The sequence below is a fragment of the Anabrus simplex genome, chromosome 1 (genome assembly GCF_040414725.1).
Source record: "Anabrus simplex isolate iqAnaSimp1 chromosome 1, ASM4041472v1, whole genome shotgun sequence".
Lineage (NCBI taxonomy): Eukaryota > Metazoa > Arthropoda > Insecta > Orthoptera > Tettigoniidae > Anabrus > Anabrus simplex.
In genome coordinates this window covers 1,435,188,112-1,435,204,904 of record NC_090265.1, presented here as the reverse complement: position 1 = coordinate 1,435,204,904, position 16,793 = coordinate 1,435,188,112, and the positions used below count along the sequence as shown (strand labels likewise).

General features: G+C 36.7%; 1 protein-coding gene across 1 annotated transcript in view; it reads left to right on the top strand.

The window, feature by feature from the left end:
• Nucleotides 1-16,793, top strand: part of LOC136860311 (follistatin-related protein 5) — a 707,690-nt gene that overhangs the window by 641,353 nt on the left and 49,544 nt on the right. Inside the window, exons 9-10 of the mRNA XM_067138749.2 lie at nucleotides 9,521-9,716; nucleotides 12,602-12,723. Of these exons, the coding sequence (XP_066994850.2) occupies nucleotides 9,521-9,716; nucleotides 12,602-12,723 (318 nt within the window). The remainder of the gene's footprint in view (nucleotides 1-9,520; nucleotides 9,717-12,601; nucleotides 12,724-16,793) is intronic.

The following is a 16,793-nucleotide window of genomic DNA, read 5'->3' as shown; positions in this document are numbered from 1 at the left end:
AATAAATGTGTTCAAAGCTTTACCAATTCAAAGTAGTCTCAACACGTGGTTTTAAGAGGTACTCAACTGAATTTGTCATTTACAGTATTTAATAATAGTCAATGACACCAACATGAACTTCAGTAGAAAATGAAAATTGATTTCAAAATTCTCAAAATTAATTAATTATTATTCTGATTATTATTATTATTATTATTAATTTCTCATCATTTAATTAGCCCATGTTTCATTGTCACACGATCGTGTTCTTATTAATTTTCCACTGCATTATTTACCTAATGATCGTCATTAGCATTTCAGAATAATTATTTTGAATTAATTATTAATGACTTATTTTCACCATAACTCCAATTAATCATGCGGCTAACAAATTTCTACCTCTGATCTTTGTATTTCATTTCTATTCAAATTAATCTTAAAATATTTCAAATTTTAGAAATTTACATTACCAACGTGTGAGCTAGTTAAATAAATTTTATTTACAAATCGAGTGCCTTCATAAAGTAACGAGATGATCTTTCCTTTTAAATCTCGCTAATTAAGAAAATAAATTCTTCCTAGTCTTCCTCGACTTAACTTAATCAAACTTTCCCTTAAGGGCATGAAAATTATTTCTTAAGGCAACACACAACGATGAGTGTAATCTGCGTCACAGCGAGTGCGTGACCAGATCAAAATTAAATGAAACCAACATGACACAAGAGAAATATACATATTTACATACACACACACATTCACACTAGGGAAACACGTTTTTATGTACATTATTTACATCGAATCCTGTTTTGACAAGTTTATTCATGATTTTTATTGGTGGTCGGGACGCGTAATGTCTAGCAGAAATAATCCGTGTACTGAAATTATCCTTCATTAATGGAGGCTAGTGATCGAAGTCATGGGTATCACTTGTTAGAAACACATTTCACATATCAACGTAAGTTCATCTAACTCATGAAATTATAATGGAAGATTCTAGTAAAATCCATAAGCACTACCATCATTTGAGCTACAGGTTGAAATTATCGCGAGCGTGAGCCTTACTTGTATTACTTTTATTTCCTACCTGTGAAATACACTCGCAACACGTGCTCCAATAATTATAATCCATCTTGCGCTCCCAATACACAAGAATAAGTCAAATATCATCATTAAATCATCAACTGCACAATTATACAACAAGTATCCCTCAGGTTTGGTCATATTCCAGACCCTTCATGAACAGAGCACATTCAATCTCACATATAAGGACTCTACAGTAGTTTTATGGCTCACGAGCGTTTACTTCTGTTTTACCCGATCTTTAGTTAATATTATTATTATTTAAGTGATTATTACATCTACTGATCCTCGTGGAATATCGTAAAATTAGATGACTTCATCATAAATGCAACAAGTGATCTTGAAAGACACTAGGTTCGACCCTATTCACTCAAAATGTACACGTAAATTTCCATCCAGTAACTTTCAACATTACAAGGAAAGTAGATTTATCGTGTGGTCAGTGATTATTAAATATAAAGCTCCTTAAGCATGGGAAATCATTCAAAGACAACCTACATGTCTACTCTAATAGATTCCAAAATTTCATTCACACGTACCTAGTCTACCACGACACCTTAAGAAGTGGAAAAATGAAATATTTCTAACTACAACAAACTAATAGATCTACGACTTAAGAAGAAAGACCTCTAGTTGTACAAAAGGTAAGACAGATAAATTAAATTAAAAAGGTACTCAAGTTTTTGATGGGGTTCGATTCTCGTCGACAGTCAGTTATTCCAGCATACTCCTCCGGTCAGTCTCCTTCCAATTACCAGATACGCCTCACATTTTACAGCTCCATGGAGGCTCTGCAACAGGTGTCCCTCGATGAAATGATGTTGTCGGTGGTTGCGGAATTATCCATCTTGAGATGTTCAATTCTAAGACGACTTCCGTAGAATGCCGGTCACAAGCTGTAACTGAGATGACAAAATTAAGTATTTTGCACAAGCACACGCCGAATATAAATAGCTCGTCTACACTGTCACACTTAACTTGGCTCCTAGGCGTCTTTATTCCATAGAATTCACTAATGGTTTCTCTAAATTCTAGCAGAACGGCGTCGACTTGAACTGAAATTACTTCTCCACGTGGTCTGAGAACGTGGTGCAGCACAACACGACGAAGGATATTCAGAGTAAGAGCTTCAAGAGCATTAAGAGCATTAAGAGGGCGATTTACTCGAAACAAGGCCTTTTATCTAATTAGCCAGGGAGGTGTGATCTTCAACGGGGACGGTAATTGGCTGATGGTCTCATTTAATTGGCTCAGACTATTCCAGAAACAAGCTGGGTTGCGCGCGTGCGAAGGCAGTCACGTGGTTTGCTCTGACCTTGGCACAGTCTTGCCGGTGTGTTACCCCTCTGAACGACGAAAAAAAACTCGTTCTCAGCTCGCCACAACTCCCCAAATGATATGCTGCAGTTACAAGCAGATAATAAAATTTTCACTTTCCACTTGTTAAAATATTCGTAATATCGCCAATTTTAACGGGGACAATACTGACCACTTATAATTCAGATGAAGAGTTAGAATAGTTATACGAGCAAATAGAAAAAAGTATAGCTGAAGGTTGGGGAGAGAGTGATTGGAATGCTGTAGTAGGAGAGGAAAAAGCGGATGATGTAGTGGACAGGGGTGGTGTGTCGTATTGTTGCAGGGTTGCACAACTACCAATAATTTTTCACATCATTTGTCACCTTTTCTTCTAATGTTTTCATTTAATAAACCTAACATGTATTCGAAAACATGTTAAAATCAACCATCTTCAGTCGTTTGCTGTGCTAATGCTTCGTAATGGACCAACGAACGCTGCTGGCTTAGAATCAAACTCAGGGGGTTTGATTTGCTACGGCAACTCCCTAGCGGACAGTGCGGCGCAATGTACCTCAGCAGAGACGAGCCTAAGCCTGCATAGCTTCAGGTAGCATGCTCCAGTATCGGTCTCAGGGAGTTGCATGAGACTAGCAAGTCCCCTACCGAGAAATAGTTCCAAATGTCCCCATTAGATGGCGCCACTCTGCGGAGATTACTTCATTCCTACTTTCTCTCCTCTCGCAAAGGTAATTAATTTCCATTTTTTAAATTTACAAATTTCATTTACGTTGCACCGACCCAGATAGGTCTTATGGCGACGATGGGATAGGAGTTTGAGGGAAGCGACCGTGGCTTTAATTAAGTCACAGCCACAGCATTTGCCTGGTATGAAAATGGGAAACCGCGGAAAACCATCTTCAGGGCTTATGACAGTGGTGTTCAAACCCACTATATCTCGAATGCAAGCTCACAACTACGCGACCCTAACGGCACGGCCAACTTGCTGTGTAATTTCTCTTACACGCCATACCAGACCACCCACAATATTACCAACACCTTGCTTCAATGAAAAACAGGATAGCAAATTTTCAATCCAAGTGAGGCAAAAGTAACTGTGCCAGGCTGAGTGGCTCAGGCGGTTCAGGCGCTGGCCTTCTGACCCCAACGTGGCAGGTTGGATCCTGGCTCAGTCTGGAGGTATTTGAAGGTGCTCAAATAAATCACCCTCGTGTCAATAGATTTACTGGCATGTAAAAGAACTCCGACATCTTGGCGTCTCTAAAAACCGTAAAAAGTCATTAGTGGGACGTAAAGCCAATAACGTTATTATTAACAGTAACTGTAGTTACATTGTATAATTAGCCTCTTATTCACTGGGTTGTAATTGCCATATGTATATATTACAGTTTTAGCAGGAATGTAGTTCATTACTTAACCATAAGAGTTTCTTGTTATTTCTGTAAGCTATAAAAATGTGGCACTGAAAATGTTTTTGCAACAACCAGCTTCAGATACCACCAGCTGCCACTGATAGTGGACAAGTTTGGACTAGGAAATAAAAATAAAAGGGGAAATTGAATTTTGTAAAAGTCATAACCTGGTTATTACAAACACCCTTTTTGAGTAGCCAACGAGAAGAAAACACATGGTTGATGCCTGGAAATGAACAAAAGTACCAACTAGATTATATCATGATCAGGAAATGTTTCCATAACCAAGGAAGAGAAAGCAGAAGCTACCCAGGTACAGATGTTGAGTAATTATGAAGAATAGATTACAACTGGGAGAAGAGAGTGCCAAAGAGTTGAACCTTGGCAAAATAAAAGAAGGCACTAATCCATTTCAAAATTTTAAAGAGATGACAGATGAGAAAATAGGGTCCTAATTGACTAAAAGTACAATTCATGAAAAACAGAATTTCCTAAAGGCAGCACTCCTGGAAACAGCTGAAATCTGCTTCGGAAAGGAAAAGAAGACTGCATACAAGCCTTGGATTACAAAGGAAGCTATAGATCTTATGAAAGAATGAAGGAAGTATAAAACAATATGAGATACAGAACAACGTATAAGAGTAAGAAACAAAACAAATAGACTAACAAGGAAATGGAGACATGAATATACTGAGAATAACTGTAAAGAGATAGAGGAAAATATGGCTAAAGACAATACTGAATGAGCATATAGAAAAAAACACAAAACAGTTTAAAACTAGGAAAAACACTCTTAATATTCTGAGAAGGAAAAATGGAGAACTGATAATAAGGGAAGAATAAGTGGAAAGAATACACAGAAGAATTGTATAGCAGACAAAAGCAAGATGACATCCTGGAAAAGGACAAGAAGTTCAAAAGGAAGATATGCGTACTGGCTCACCTATTATGAAAGTGGAATTCAACTGAGCTCTAAATGAATTAAATCATAGAAAAGCACCAGGACTAGATCTAATACCTGGAGAAATCCTGCAGGCGATGGGGAAAAAGAAAAAAATCAACCTTTACATGTTGATTAATAAAATGTATATGAGGGGAAATATTCCAGAAGACTTTGAATAGACAGTCTTGATTCCTATTCCAAAAAGGAGAGGAGCACAAAAATGCAAAGAACACAGAAGGTTAAACCTCATATTTCATGCCTCAAAAATCCTAACAAGAATTATCTACCCTGTATAGGAAAGAAAACGAGAATAGAATCTTCCCAAAGATCAGTTTGGATTTTACGGAGGTAGAGGAACCCGAGAAGCCATACGAAGTCTCAGGCTAATCATCGGGAAATCTTCATGATCAGGAAACTGTAGATAAATCCTTAATAGCATTCATTGATGTGGAAAAGGCATTCAATCGTGTGACTGGAATGTATCTGTTCAAAGGCCTCAGAGACCGAATAGATTACAGGCATCACAGAATTACATTCCAGTTATACAAGAACCAGATAGAACTGATAGCGAAACAGAAACTGGAATTAGGCAGGGATGCGGTCTATCACCAGTGCTGTTTAACATTTACACTGAAGAAGCATTGAAAGGATACCCGGTACAGAATACATGCAGGTTTAACTTCAGTGGAAGGCTGTACAGCACCATACACTTTGTAGACAACATGTCACTGGTTACAGAAACTGAACACGATATGCAGATAACTTTAGAACTATTGAGCAAATGGCTCAACAAAAAATGTTAAAATAAATAAGAACAAAACAAAAGTAAAGAAATGTACCACAAATGCAGAAAGAAAAGCAGAAGTCAGGTTGGAAAGGGAAAAGCTGCCACAAGTGAAAATTTTCCCTTAACTTGGCAGCTTAATTCCATCTGATGGAAGGAACAGACAAGAAATAAGAAACAGAATAGGAAGCCTTCTATAAGAAAAGATCTTTGCTGACACCCAAGGAGAGTAGCATAGACATTTGCAAGAAGTACATAAAAATAATTTTATGGAGTACTGGACTGTATGGGTCAGAAAGCTGGATACTAATGGACTGGAATAAAAAGGAAATCTAGGCCTTTGAAATGTGGTGCTGTCACCGCATGCTAAAATACCCTGGACTACTGAGGTAAGCAGTGATGAAAGTTTTAATAAAAAGTACCAGGTGGTAAGAAAGATTAGAAAGTAGAAGAAATAGATTCATAATTCGCCTGCTAATACATTCAAACTGGTGCACCAATCTGATGGAGGGAAGAACTGGAGGCCAATAGGAGAAGAGGAGGACAAGAAAAGAATTTATGATGGACATCAAGAATGGGCGACCATCAGCAACAGTAAGTTAGCACTGGAGAGAAAACATCTATATTGAGGATGATAATGTTACGTTACCTGTGATTAGCACCACTATAAGAGGAACAACATGGTTCTGCTTCACCAGTGATTAGTACCATTATGAGGGGCCAGTGACCTGGATTTTGGACCCCTTTGGGTAATAAGTATCATCCCAGTAACTAAGGCATTTTGAATTGGATCCACTGATTGTGTTTGTTTCATGATCATTTTGTTATCTTTTTTTTTTTTTAATTATCATGTCATTTCACTGCACCTTGTACTATTACAGGATGATGACATAGCTGTTACGCCCCTTTAAACAACAAACATCATAATTATCATTAATGATAATGCTGCCCACCAACTGTGTCAAGTTGAAGAGTTAAAGAAAAAGATCTTTCCAAACACAACATAGTCTCCAAGAACCATTCATGATGAATAAAAATTAGAAAAATATTATGTACCAGTATTTGAAGTATTGAAGTTATTGAAGGTATTGGAGATACAAACTCAAACGTACCACATATTCAAGAAATGCTTCTTAAATATTAGTTAGACTAAATGGCTTAAATGGGACATATCCACTATCCAACAGAGCAACATAAGTCTGAAATGAAGAAAGCAACTTCATTCATATGATATTGAAGTCCTCTGCTAGAAACTGAAGCAGGTCACTTCAAGATCACAGTATTCAACAAATAATTCATAAAAACAAAATTGACATCTCATTGAAAAAGATTGGCACTAAAAGCTACAATTCAGCCCATCATGTACCTTCCCCTTATATAAAGACACATGGAAGAAATGCAGAGAGAGGAATCCCCTCATTTCACTCTCACTGAGCATAGCGAACAGTGTCATAGCTCAACATTATATGTAGGGGACTCTCATTGTGTTCGTAAGTATATATAGTTCAAAACACTTTTGATTTTCTAAAATCCTAGTAGATAAAATATAATACACAATGTAAAAAAAGTACATCTAATAACATATTAGGTCTGTCATTTTATAACTTTGTCAATCAATTCAATTATTGGTTTTTCTTGCTTGCAAAAAAATTGATGTGACTTTCCAGGCAAATTCAATATGAAGAAGAGTCTCTAAGTAGCTATTTTTCCACAGCTAACATAGAGTGCTCAACAATGATTTAAAACAGAGCTCTTTATTTTCATTTTCATTCTTTTCAGTGTGCTTATGCCATGTTTACAATTTTTATTGAACACCTCTGTTCTTTTTTTTTTTTTTTTCTAGGCCTATTTGCTTTACATCGCACTGACACAAATATGTCTTACAGCGAAGATGGGATAGGAAAGGCCTAGGAATTGGAAGGAAGCGGCCGTGGCCTTAATTAAGGTAGAGCCCCGGCATTTGCCTGATGTGAAAATGGGAAACCACGGAAAACCATCTTCAGGGCTGCCAACAGTGGGGCACGAACCCACTATCTCCCGATTACTGGATACTGGCTGCACTTAAGCGACTGCAGCTATCGAGCTCGGTCCTCTGTTCTAATGCTTGTTTATACTTGTTATACTTGTAAATTTTAATCTTATAGCAGTTGTATAGTATTATTTGAAGTAATTACACATACTGTATATGAGTTGATTATGTTTTTAAGTAATAATTACAGAAGAATAGAGGAATAGAGTACAATTTTGTAAATAATTTAAATTTATTAAAGCCAATATCCAACAAAGCAACATGTTAATTGTATAGCTGTGTGTTTAATAGAAAAATTGTTAGTGTAAATTGTATAATACTGTATTTTAGGAAAATGTCTTCTTCTTCTTCTGTTAATTTGAAATTTAGTGCTTGATAATAATGTATTTTTGTGAACTATTTGCCACCAAGGTAGACACCTCATTTGCAAATAAAGTAATTTTGATTTCATTTGATTTTAATGTTATACTGACACTAGATGTTGTTTGCAGGAACTGGATCATTTTTTAATGGAAATGATACACTCGATCATGTTTAGATATGCACTGTATTATGGGAAACTCGCAAGGTGAACAATTCATTAGCAATGGAACATTTTTTTCTTTTACGTCGCACCAACACAGATAGGTCTTATGACGATGATGGGACGGAAAGGTCTACGAATGGGAAGGAAGCAGCCGTGGTCTTAATTAAGGTACAGCCCCAGCATTTGCCTAGTGTGAAAATGGGAAACCACAGAAAACTATCTTCGAGGCTGCCAACAGTGGGGTTTGAACCCACTATCTCTTGGATGCGAGCTCACTGCTGCGCACTCCTAACTGCACGGCCAACTCGCCCGGCTGGACATTTCTTGAAAGTATCAGTGCTGTTGACCATCTACTCCTTCTGATGCTGGTGTAGAGCATAGTTTGGAAAGTAATGCCAGGCTGGACCTTGTGCGTGCGCTCAAAGCTATTTAAGGGCTGTCGAGGGAAGCTAACTTCAAGCATCAGCTTACTTCACTTGACACCAAGACTCACCCTGCACAGCAAATCAAATGGTTCAAATCATGTTGGCATGACTGGAGTACTCAATAAAAACACAAGGGTTGTTATTACAAGTTTATTGTTATTCTCTTAACTTTATCAATTAAGCAAAAACAAATGGAAATACTTAGCATCAAAGCATTTCCCTTTTGTATGCCACTGGAAACAACTCATTCTGTAGATTCCCAAAATCATTACTGTAATGAAGTCATGACAAAAAAATGAGGTAGTTAGAATTTCAGGAAATATCATCATAATAAAATAATAGTACGTGCAGTAACAATGCTGTAGTTAACCCTCAGGTAAATTATGAAAGAATTCACATATAAATAAAAATTACTACCACAACACTGTTTTGAGAAAAGATCTCAAAAATCAGTACTGAGCTAGCAATTAGTACTTGCTTAGGATATACATTTTCAGAAATTTCAATTGAATTTCCTTGTGCTGGAAGGTTAGTTTAATATTTTGAGGCAGTTCAATATTGTTCAATAGTAGTTAATAAAGTAAATAATGTTTTGATTGGTGAAACAAGTTGAACTGCAGGAAATCTTATGTAGGCTAAATGTATACATAACTACTTTCATATATGGTAAATATTTCTAATTATATTTACATTTCCTGATGCTTAGTATCAGAGCATTCCCCTTTCCTATGCCACTGATATTAATTATTTCTACAATAGTGACTTTTTGACATTTTAAACATTATACTTAATAATAATAATAATAATAATAATAATAATAATAATAATAATAATAATAATAATAATAATAATAATAATAATAATAATAATAATAATAATAATAATATGATTTTAAACATAACAAAACTGTTTCTTTCACCTTAAGCATTTAACTCTAGTTGGCTGAAACTCTGATGGGCTGCACTCTTTTAGTAGGTTAATTATCATTCATAGTAGGTAATATAAAATCTGCATACATGTTCTAGGTTGAATGGCTGAAAAATGATGAACCTCTGAAGATGGATACCCCTCAGAAGTATGAAATTATTGGCAATGGTACTGAATTACAGCTTCATAATATTGCATATGCTGATACTGGTGCTTACATGTGCCAGGCAACAAATATAGGAGGCATGACACGGGACATATCATCTCTTGTTGTTCAAGAGGATCCCACACCCAGTAAGTACTACCACACAACAAGCTAATAGCAACAAGGACAAGTTGTTCATGCTTCACCTCTTGTGTACTGTCAACCGAAACTTTTTCTAGGCAGTTAAATATTGTTGAATTGTTGTTAATAAAGTAAATAATGTTTTGATTGGTGCTTTCACAGACATGAAAGGCTTTTAGGTTTATGCCATGTGAAACAAGTTTAACTGCAGGAAAACTTAACGTTTCACAAAGAACTCATTCCACGTCCACAGAAGTAAACTACGTGCGACCAGGTCTCTTTTAATAATGTTGTAAGGTTCAAATTATATTTTATCATTGCTTCACTGTCCGGCTCCATGGCTAAATGGTTGGTGACAGGGGTCCCGGGTTCGATTCCTGGCAGGGTCGGGAATTTTAACCATAATTGGTTAATTTCCCTGGCACAGGGACTGGGTGTATATGTCGTCTTCATCATCATTTCATCCTCATCATGACACGCAGGTCGCCTACGGGATTCAAATCAAAAGACCTGCATCTGGCGAGCCAAACTTGTCCTCGGACACTCCCGGCAATAAAAAGCCATACGCCATTTCATTTCATTGCTTCACTGATAAAATGGTGCCCTTTCAGCATTAGATGGCTTACGGTGAGTCATAATATAGGCAAAGAAAAGCAAAAAATAAATAAAGATGAAACCATCTCCGTACAGGCCTCAAAGGCCCTGGGAGGAGTGGAAGGAAACTATTCATAACTCTGTAATCTCGGGACTAAGCAGGATAAAGTGGTTAAACCTATGTCTGGACACCTTTTTCCCCCACCGTAAATTAACCTGATACTCATTTTTGGTGTAGGTTGAGTAAACCTCAGGACCACGCGCTGCTCCAGAAGTTGAAATCATATTTCTTACATTTTTTGACTTCCTGATGGAGAATTAAACCCACGTCCTTCCGGGTAAACCAAGCATACCTTTACCACCTTAGCTAGATACAGAAAGGAAGTTCATGTCATCATATCTTCTTTATCAGCAGAGAGTTAGGTAAATAAAGGTAATAAGATCATCAGACTGATATACCTTAGAAGCCATCTGTAGCTGAACACTCGATTGAATGGCCACGAAATACATCAGGAGAACATGGACATACTCTCAATCACAGTATACCACCACACTCAATTATAATGTGTAGTAATAGAAATTTTCAAAAATACCAACATTTTCAACCGGAAGGAAGAAATCGAACAGATAAACATCAAGATACCAATACTTGAAACAGCTATGATAAAGTAGTTAAGTGGACACAGAAAGAGGGAACAGCAAAATGTCTGGACCATGCAGTGAATAATGACCCACTACCACAACCACAGCTTCAGTCTGCTACTATTTGAAAAGAGCAGACTCCTTTAAAAAAGCTGGGCTTAGTTTCCAATGGAACACTGGGTGCTCGTAACCCAAGCCCAGAAAATTTTTTATGCTCAGTCTGTCCAAACTTATTCCCACTGATACTGCCAAGCAGGATTGGGTCTACTAGAGTGGAATCAAGGAGTGACTTTGGGAGAAGAACACTTATTTAACCCCTTAATCTGCTACTGGTCAATCAATGAGCATAAGCCTCACGTTCATCTTCAACCTTTAAAGCTTCAGTCAGATAAACAAAATTTCCTGAGTCTTTGAGAAGGAGTTCATCTTCTTCTTCTTCTTCTTCTTCTTCTTCTACTTCTTCTTCTTCTCAATTTATTGCGTCAGCACTTGATGTGGATCTGGCATGTTTTGGTGGAGGGATGTATTCACTATTGCATGTTTCTGTGGTGGTTGGTAGCACGTACCATAAAACAGAATTGTATTAAGAAAACATAAATACCCAGTTCATAAGTCAGACAAATTAACCATTACACATTTAAAATGCTCTGCTAGGCAAGAATCAAACCCTGGGCCCTTTGAACTAATGGCCAATATGCTGACCATTCAGCCAAGGAGACAGACCTTTCAGGAGAAGGAGCATTTATTTTTGTACAGTTGAAATTATACCTCCTATTTTATTTTAATGGCAAAATAAGACCTAAATGGAAAAAGCACTTGTAATATATATTTCACATTGCTGCTTGATCATCCAGGAGCATAATAGCTGATTGACTTCATCACTGGCTTCTCATCAAGATGTCAGGATGTCTGTACCTAAAATTCTGGCCAATGCTAGTGGGATTTCTGAACTGGAAATACCACTCCCATGGTTCAGATTCTACCAACTCAAGCTTGCTCATATTTCCTTGAACAACCTTAAAGACAACTGTTTTCCTTCAAAGATTTGTAGTGTATTAATAAGTATAGAGTATAGGCTACAGCTTTAACTGTGATAATTATCCAGTATACAGTAATTTTTGGCAGTAATCTGCACATTTGCTTTGTACTGAACTCTAGAGTAATTAAGAAAGAGAAGAAGGATGTGTATTAAATGCATATTTAGCTTCTGATGACTCTTTTAACAATTATTTATGCATTATTTCTACTGCTTTATGAGACAAGTATAGGCTAGTTTGCCACTCCAAAGTGGACTGGAGTCTTCTTTTGCCACATACAGTACGGTGCACAAGTTCATTTTGTTCATCAGATGAGTTCATTTTACAACTTTGTACATAATTTGTTAATTGCAGAACTCTACTATGTATTAACCTCTTGAGATACTGTTCTATTCATCAGCCAAATGCTTTCTCAGCTTTTCACTGGAAATGGTCACATAACCCTGCAATAACCAACACTGGATGGCCCAGAACTGCTTTTAAGGTGTTTTAAAGTATTATATGACAGTCATACTTTTAAAAAGAGCAACCAATCATCTCCCTACGTGAATATGGAGGACAAAATCTTTGTATGGTGCCAGTTCCTCTCACATAAATAATCGATTTCTATTTCCTTTCAGCTGCTCCAAATGAAGAACGACGATTCTTTTCATTTCATGATTGGGGAGTATCTGTATATGAGCCCACTGCCTGCCGTCTGTATCATCAGATACAGGCAACTGACATAATTCCTGGAACACAGGTAAGTACAGTATATTTTAATGAATGTGATCTGTGAGCAGATTCACTACATAGTACAGCTATAACCTTGTATTCGGGAAATGGTGGGTTTGAGCCACACAGTTGGAAGCTCTGGATATGGTGTTCTGTAATTCCCAATTTTTGCATCAGGCAAGTTTTTGGGCTGTACCTTAATTAATATTAAAACCACTACATTCACAGTCCTAGCCTATTTCTATTGCAAATGTAATATTAAACACACAGGCAGCTCAATGTTCTATGGTGGTGGTCAAGTGAAAAAGAGCATTGAATTGAAGTAATTTAGTTTCAGTTCATAACTGGCACCAGAGTACACAGGTAAGAAATATAAGCTCTTTTCATTCTGTAAGACTATATAATGAGCTCGTCTAGTAGAAAAAGCAAAAGGTACAACTCTGTATGTTTCTATAATGCTAAGTGATAACAACTTTGCAACTAACAGACAGAGCACCTTAAATGGCTAGTTCACTAGCATATCCAACAATGGAGAAAATGGAGGGCACTTCGTGTTTAGGGAAGGTTATTCCAGTGAGGTTCAACATGTAGAATTCCAGCAAGATATAGCAGATATTTTAGATTCAGGAGGTTAAATGGACTGTATCATTATTGATCTATCTGGTGCTTTTGATAGGGTAGACTAGGTAGGCCTACTGACGAAAATGGACTAAACAATAGGGTGGTTGAATACCGGTATGTGGCTAAATTGATAGAAAATAGATCTCGGAGAATTGGAGTAGGTGAAGTAATATTTGATACTATAACAATTAAGAGGGAGGTCCTGCAAGGCAGTATTATTGGACATTTATGTTTCTTTATGTACCATAAATAATGAGAGCCAGAATGTCTGCAGCCCAGGAAATGGTATCACACATAAGGCTTTCTGTAGATGATGTTATAACTATATAGAGTAGTAAATATGTTACAGAATAGTGAGCAGCTACAAAAAAGGCCTCAATAATGTTACGAGATAGACAGCATGATGGGACAAAAATACGGCTTATCATTCACTACTGATCTGCATTTAGGGCAGTCGTCCATGTGGCAGACTCCCTATCTGTTGTTTTCCTAGCCTTTTCTTGAATGATTTCAAAGAAATTGGAAATTTATTGAACATCTCCCTTGGTAAGTTATTCCAATCCCTAACTCCCCTTCCTGTAAATGAGTATTTGCCCCGATTTGTCCTCTTGAATTCCAACTTTATCTTCATTACTTATAAAGACACCACTCAAACTTATTTGTCTACTAATTTCGTTCCACACCATCTCTCCACTGACATCTCGGAACATACCACTTATTACATGTGATATAAATCATTTTTGGTTCTGTATTGATGATATTTGACTTTATATAATAATAATAATAAGTTATTTTATTATTTTATCCACCTAATCAATACATTAAACACAAACAATTAGGACCTTGTCACTAAAAAATTGTTCGTTGACATATTATTTAATTATATGGTACATGTTTTGCCTTATTTATGTAGGCATCATCAGCCATAATTTGACCTTAAAAATAAAATCAGGCACCTGATTGACTTACAAATTAATGTTAAAATAGGACTGTACCGTATTAAAAAGAATCTTGAAAGGTCGTGTTTAAAAATTAAAATGTAGCAAAAAATTATTAAATTAATAGCTTTATGGGGCTTGTAACTAAAAATGAGGTAAATAATACAACAGTTAATTGTTAACTTGTGAATTTAAGGAAGTTGATACATGATAATATTTAAATAGCAAGTGGTTAAAAATGGAAAAACATTCCGAATTGTAAGATCAAATGCCGTCTTGTTGAAATGTGATGGTGAACATTGACATTTAAATTTCTCTCAGTTTTAATTACTGTGTTAATGGGCTGAAAGTACCTCACAGGGATCATTGTAAGTACCAACATTTTAACATAACCTCTTCATATGTTCATGACAGTACTCAAAGGTGTAGCAAGGTTGTAAAAGAGAGTCGCTGGTATCTGGCAAGACCCCAATTACAGTATGGTTCCAGTGCAAGGGACCCACACCAGGATTAATTGATTCAAGAACTGGAAAAGAGCCAAAAGAAGCAGCAAAATTTGTTCTGGGTGGGATATCCAACAAAAGAATAGTGTTACAAAAGTGTTGTAACTTCAGGCTGGGAAGACTAGGGAGTAAGAAGATGAATAGGTTAACTAAATGGTATGTTCTGAGCTGTCTGTAGAGAGATAGAAGGGAATGGCATTAGCAGACGAATAAGCCTGAATGGAGTTTTAAAAGGAAAGATCATAATATTAAGATAAAGTTATATTCAAGAGGACAAGTGGGGAAATATTAATTTATGATGAGGAATTAGGGATTGGAATAATCTATCAAGGGAAATATTTGATTCACTTCCAAGTTCTTTAAAATATTTTAAGGAAAGACTAGGTAAAAATTCAATAGAGAATCTGTCACCTAGATGACAGCACTAAATGTGACTGCCCTAAATGCAGATCATGATTGATTGATTGATTGATTGATTGATTGATTGATTGATTGATTGATTGATTGATCGATCGATCTCGGCCGTTATTCTTGGCTTTCAAGACTGGGGCTGCCATCTCACCATCAGATGGCTCCTCAATTGTAATCACGTTGGCTGAGTGGACCACGGGGACCAGCCCTCAGATCCAGCCTTTTCTTAAATGATTTCAAAGAAATTGGAAATTTATTGAACATCTCCCTTGGTAAGTTATTCCAATCCCTAACTCCCCTTTCTATAAATGAATATTTGCCCCAAATTGTCCTCTTGAATTCCAACTTTATCTTCATATTGTGATCTTTCCTACTTTTAAAGACACCATTCAAACTTATTCGTCTACTAATGTCATTCCATGCCATCTCTCTGCTGACAGCTGGGAACATACCACTTATCACTAAGCCGGCATTTGCCTGGTGTGAAAATGGGAAACCATGCAAAACCATCTTCAAGGCTACCGACAGTGGGACTCGAACCCACTATCTTCCGATTACTGCATACTGGCCGTATATAGAGAGTACAAGGATACCTAAAAACAATTACACACATTAAAATCAAATTTTAAAATATTGAAATGTTTGTCTAAAAGAATTTTATATCACATTACTTCTTAAAATTATTCATGTCTGAATCTGAAATGGATCTTCTTCATAACTGCTTAAACAATAAGCAACACTTAGGGACCAGTGTGCTGAACCCAAGGGTATCAATGGAAAAGATTAGTGTAACACACCATGTGTATTGGGTGTGAGATCTGTTTTTAAGAACATAAGGGTTAAAAATGCGTAGTCAAATTGAAAACCAATGTCCAATAACAGACCATTTATAATGGTACATTCCACTTACTCAAGCAGCTTGTCTTTTCTCCCAAGTCTTCCCAGCCCAAACTTTGCAACATTTTTGTAACACTACTCTTTTGTCGGAAATCACCCAGAATAAATCGAGCTGGCTTTCTTTGGATTCATTCCAGTTCTTGAATCAAGTAATCTTGATGGGATTCCCATACACTGGACCAGTACTCTAGTTGAGGTCCTACCAGATATATGCCTTCTCTTTTACATCGTTACTGCAACCCCTAAACGCCCTCATAACCATGTGCAGAGATCTGTACCCTTTATTTACAATCCAATTTATGTGATTACCCCAATGAAGATCTTTCCTTATATTAATACCTAGATACTTACAATGATCCCAAAAAGGAACTTTCACCCCATCAACACAGTAAATAAAACAGAGAGGATTTTTCCTATTTGTGAAACTCACAACCTGACTTTTAACTCCGTTTATCATCATACCATTGCCTGCTGTAAATCTCGCAACATTATCAAGGTCATTTTGCAGTTACTCACAATCTTGTAACTTATTTATTACTCTATACAGAATTACGTTATCCTCAAAAAGCCTTATCTCTGTTTCCACTTATTTACTCATATCATTTATATACACTGACTGACAGAGCAAATGCAACACCAAGAAGGAGTGGTCAGAACTTTATGCCAATTGCAGGGTAGACTGACGTCACTGAGGTATGCTCATGATGTGAAATGCGCCGCTGTGCTGC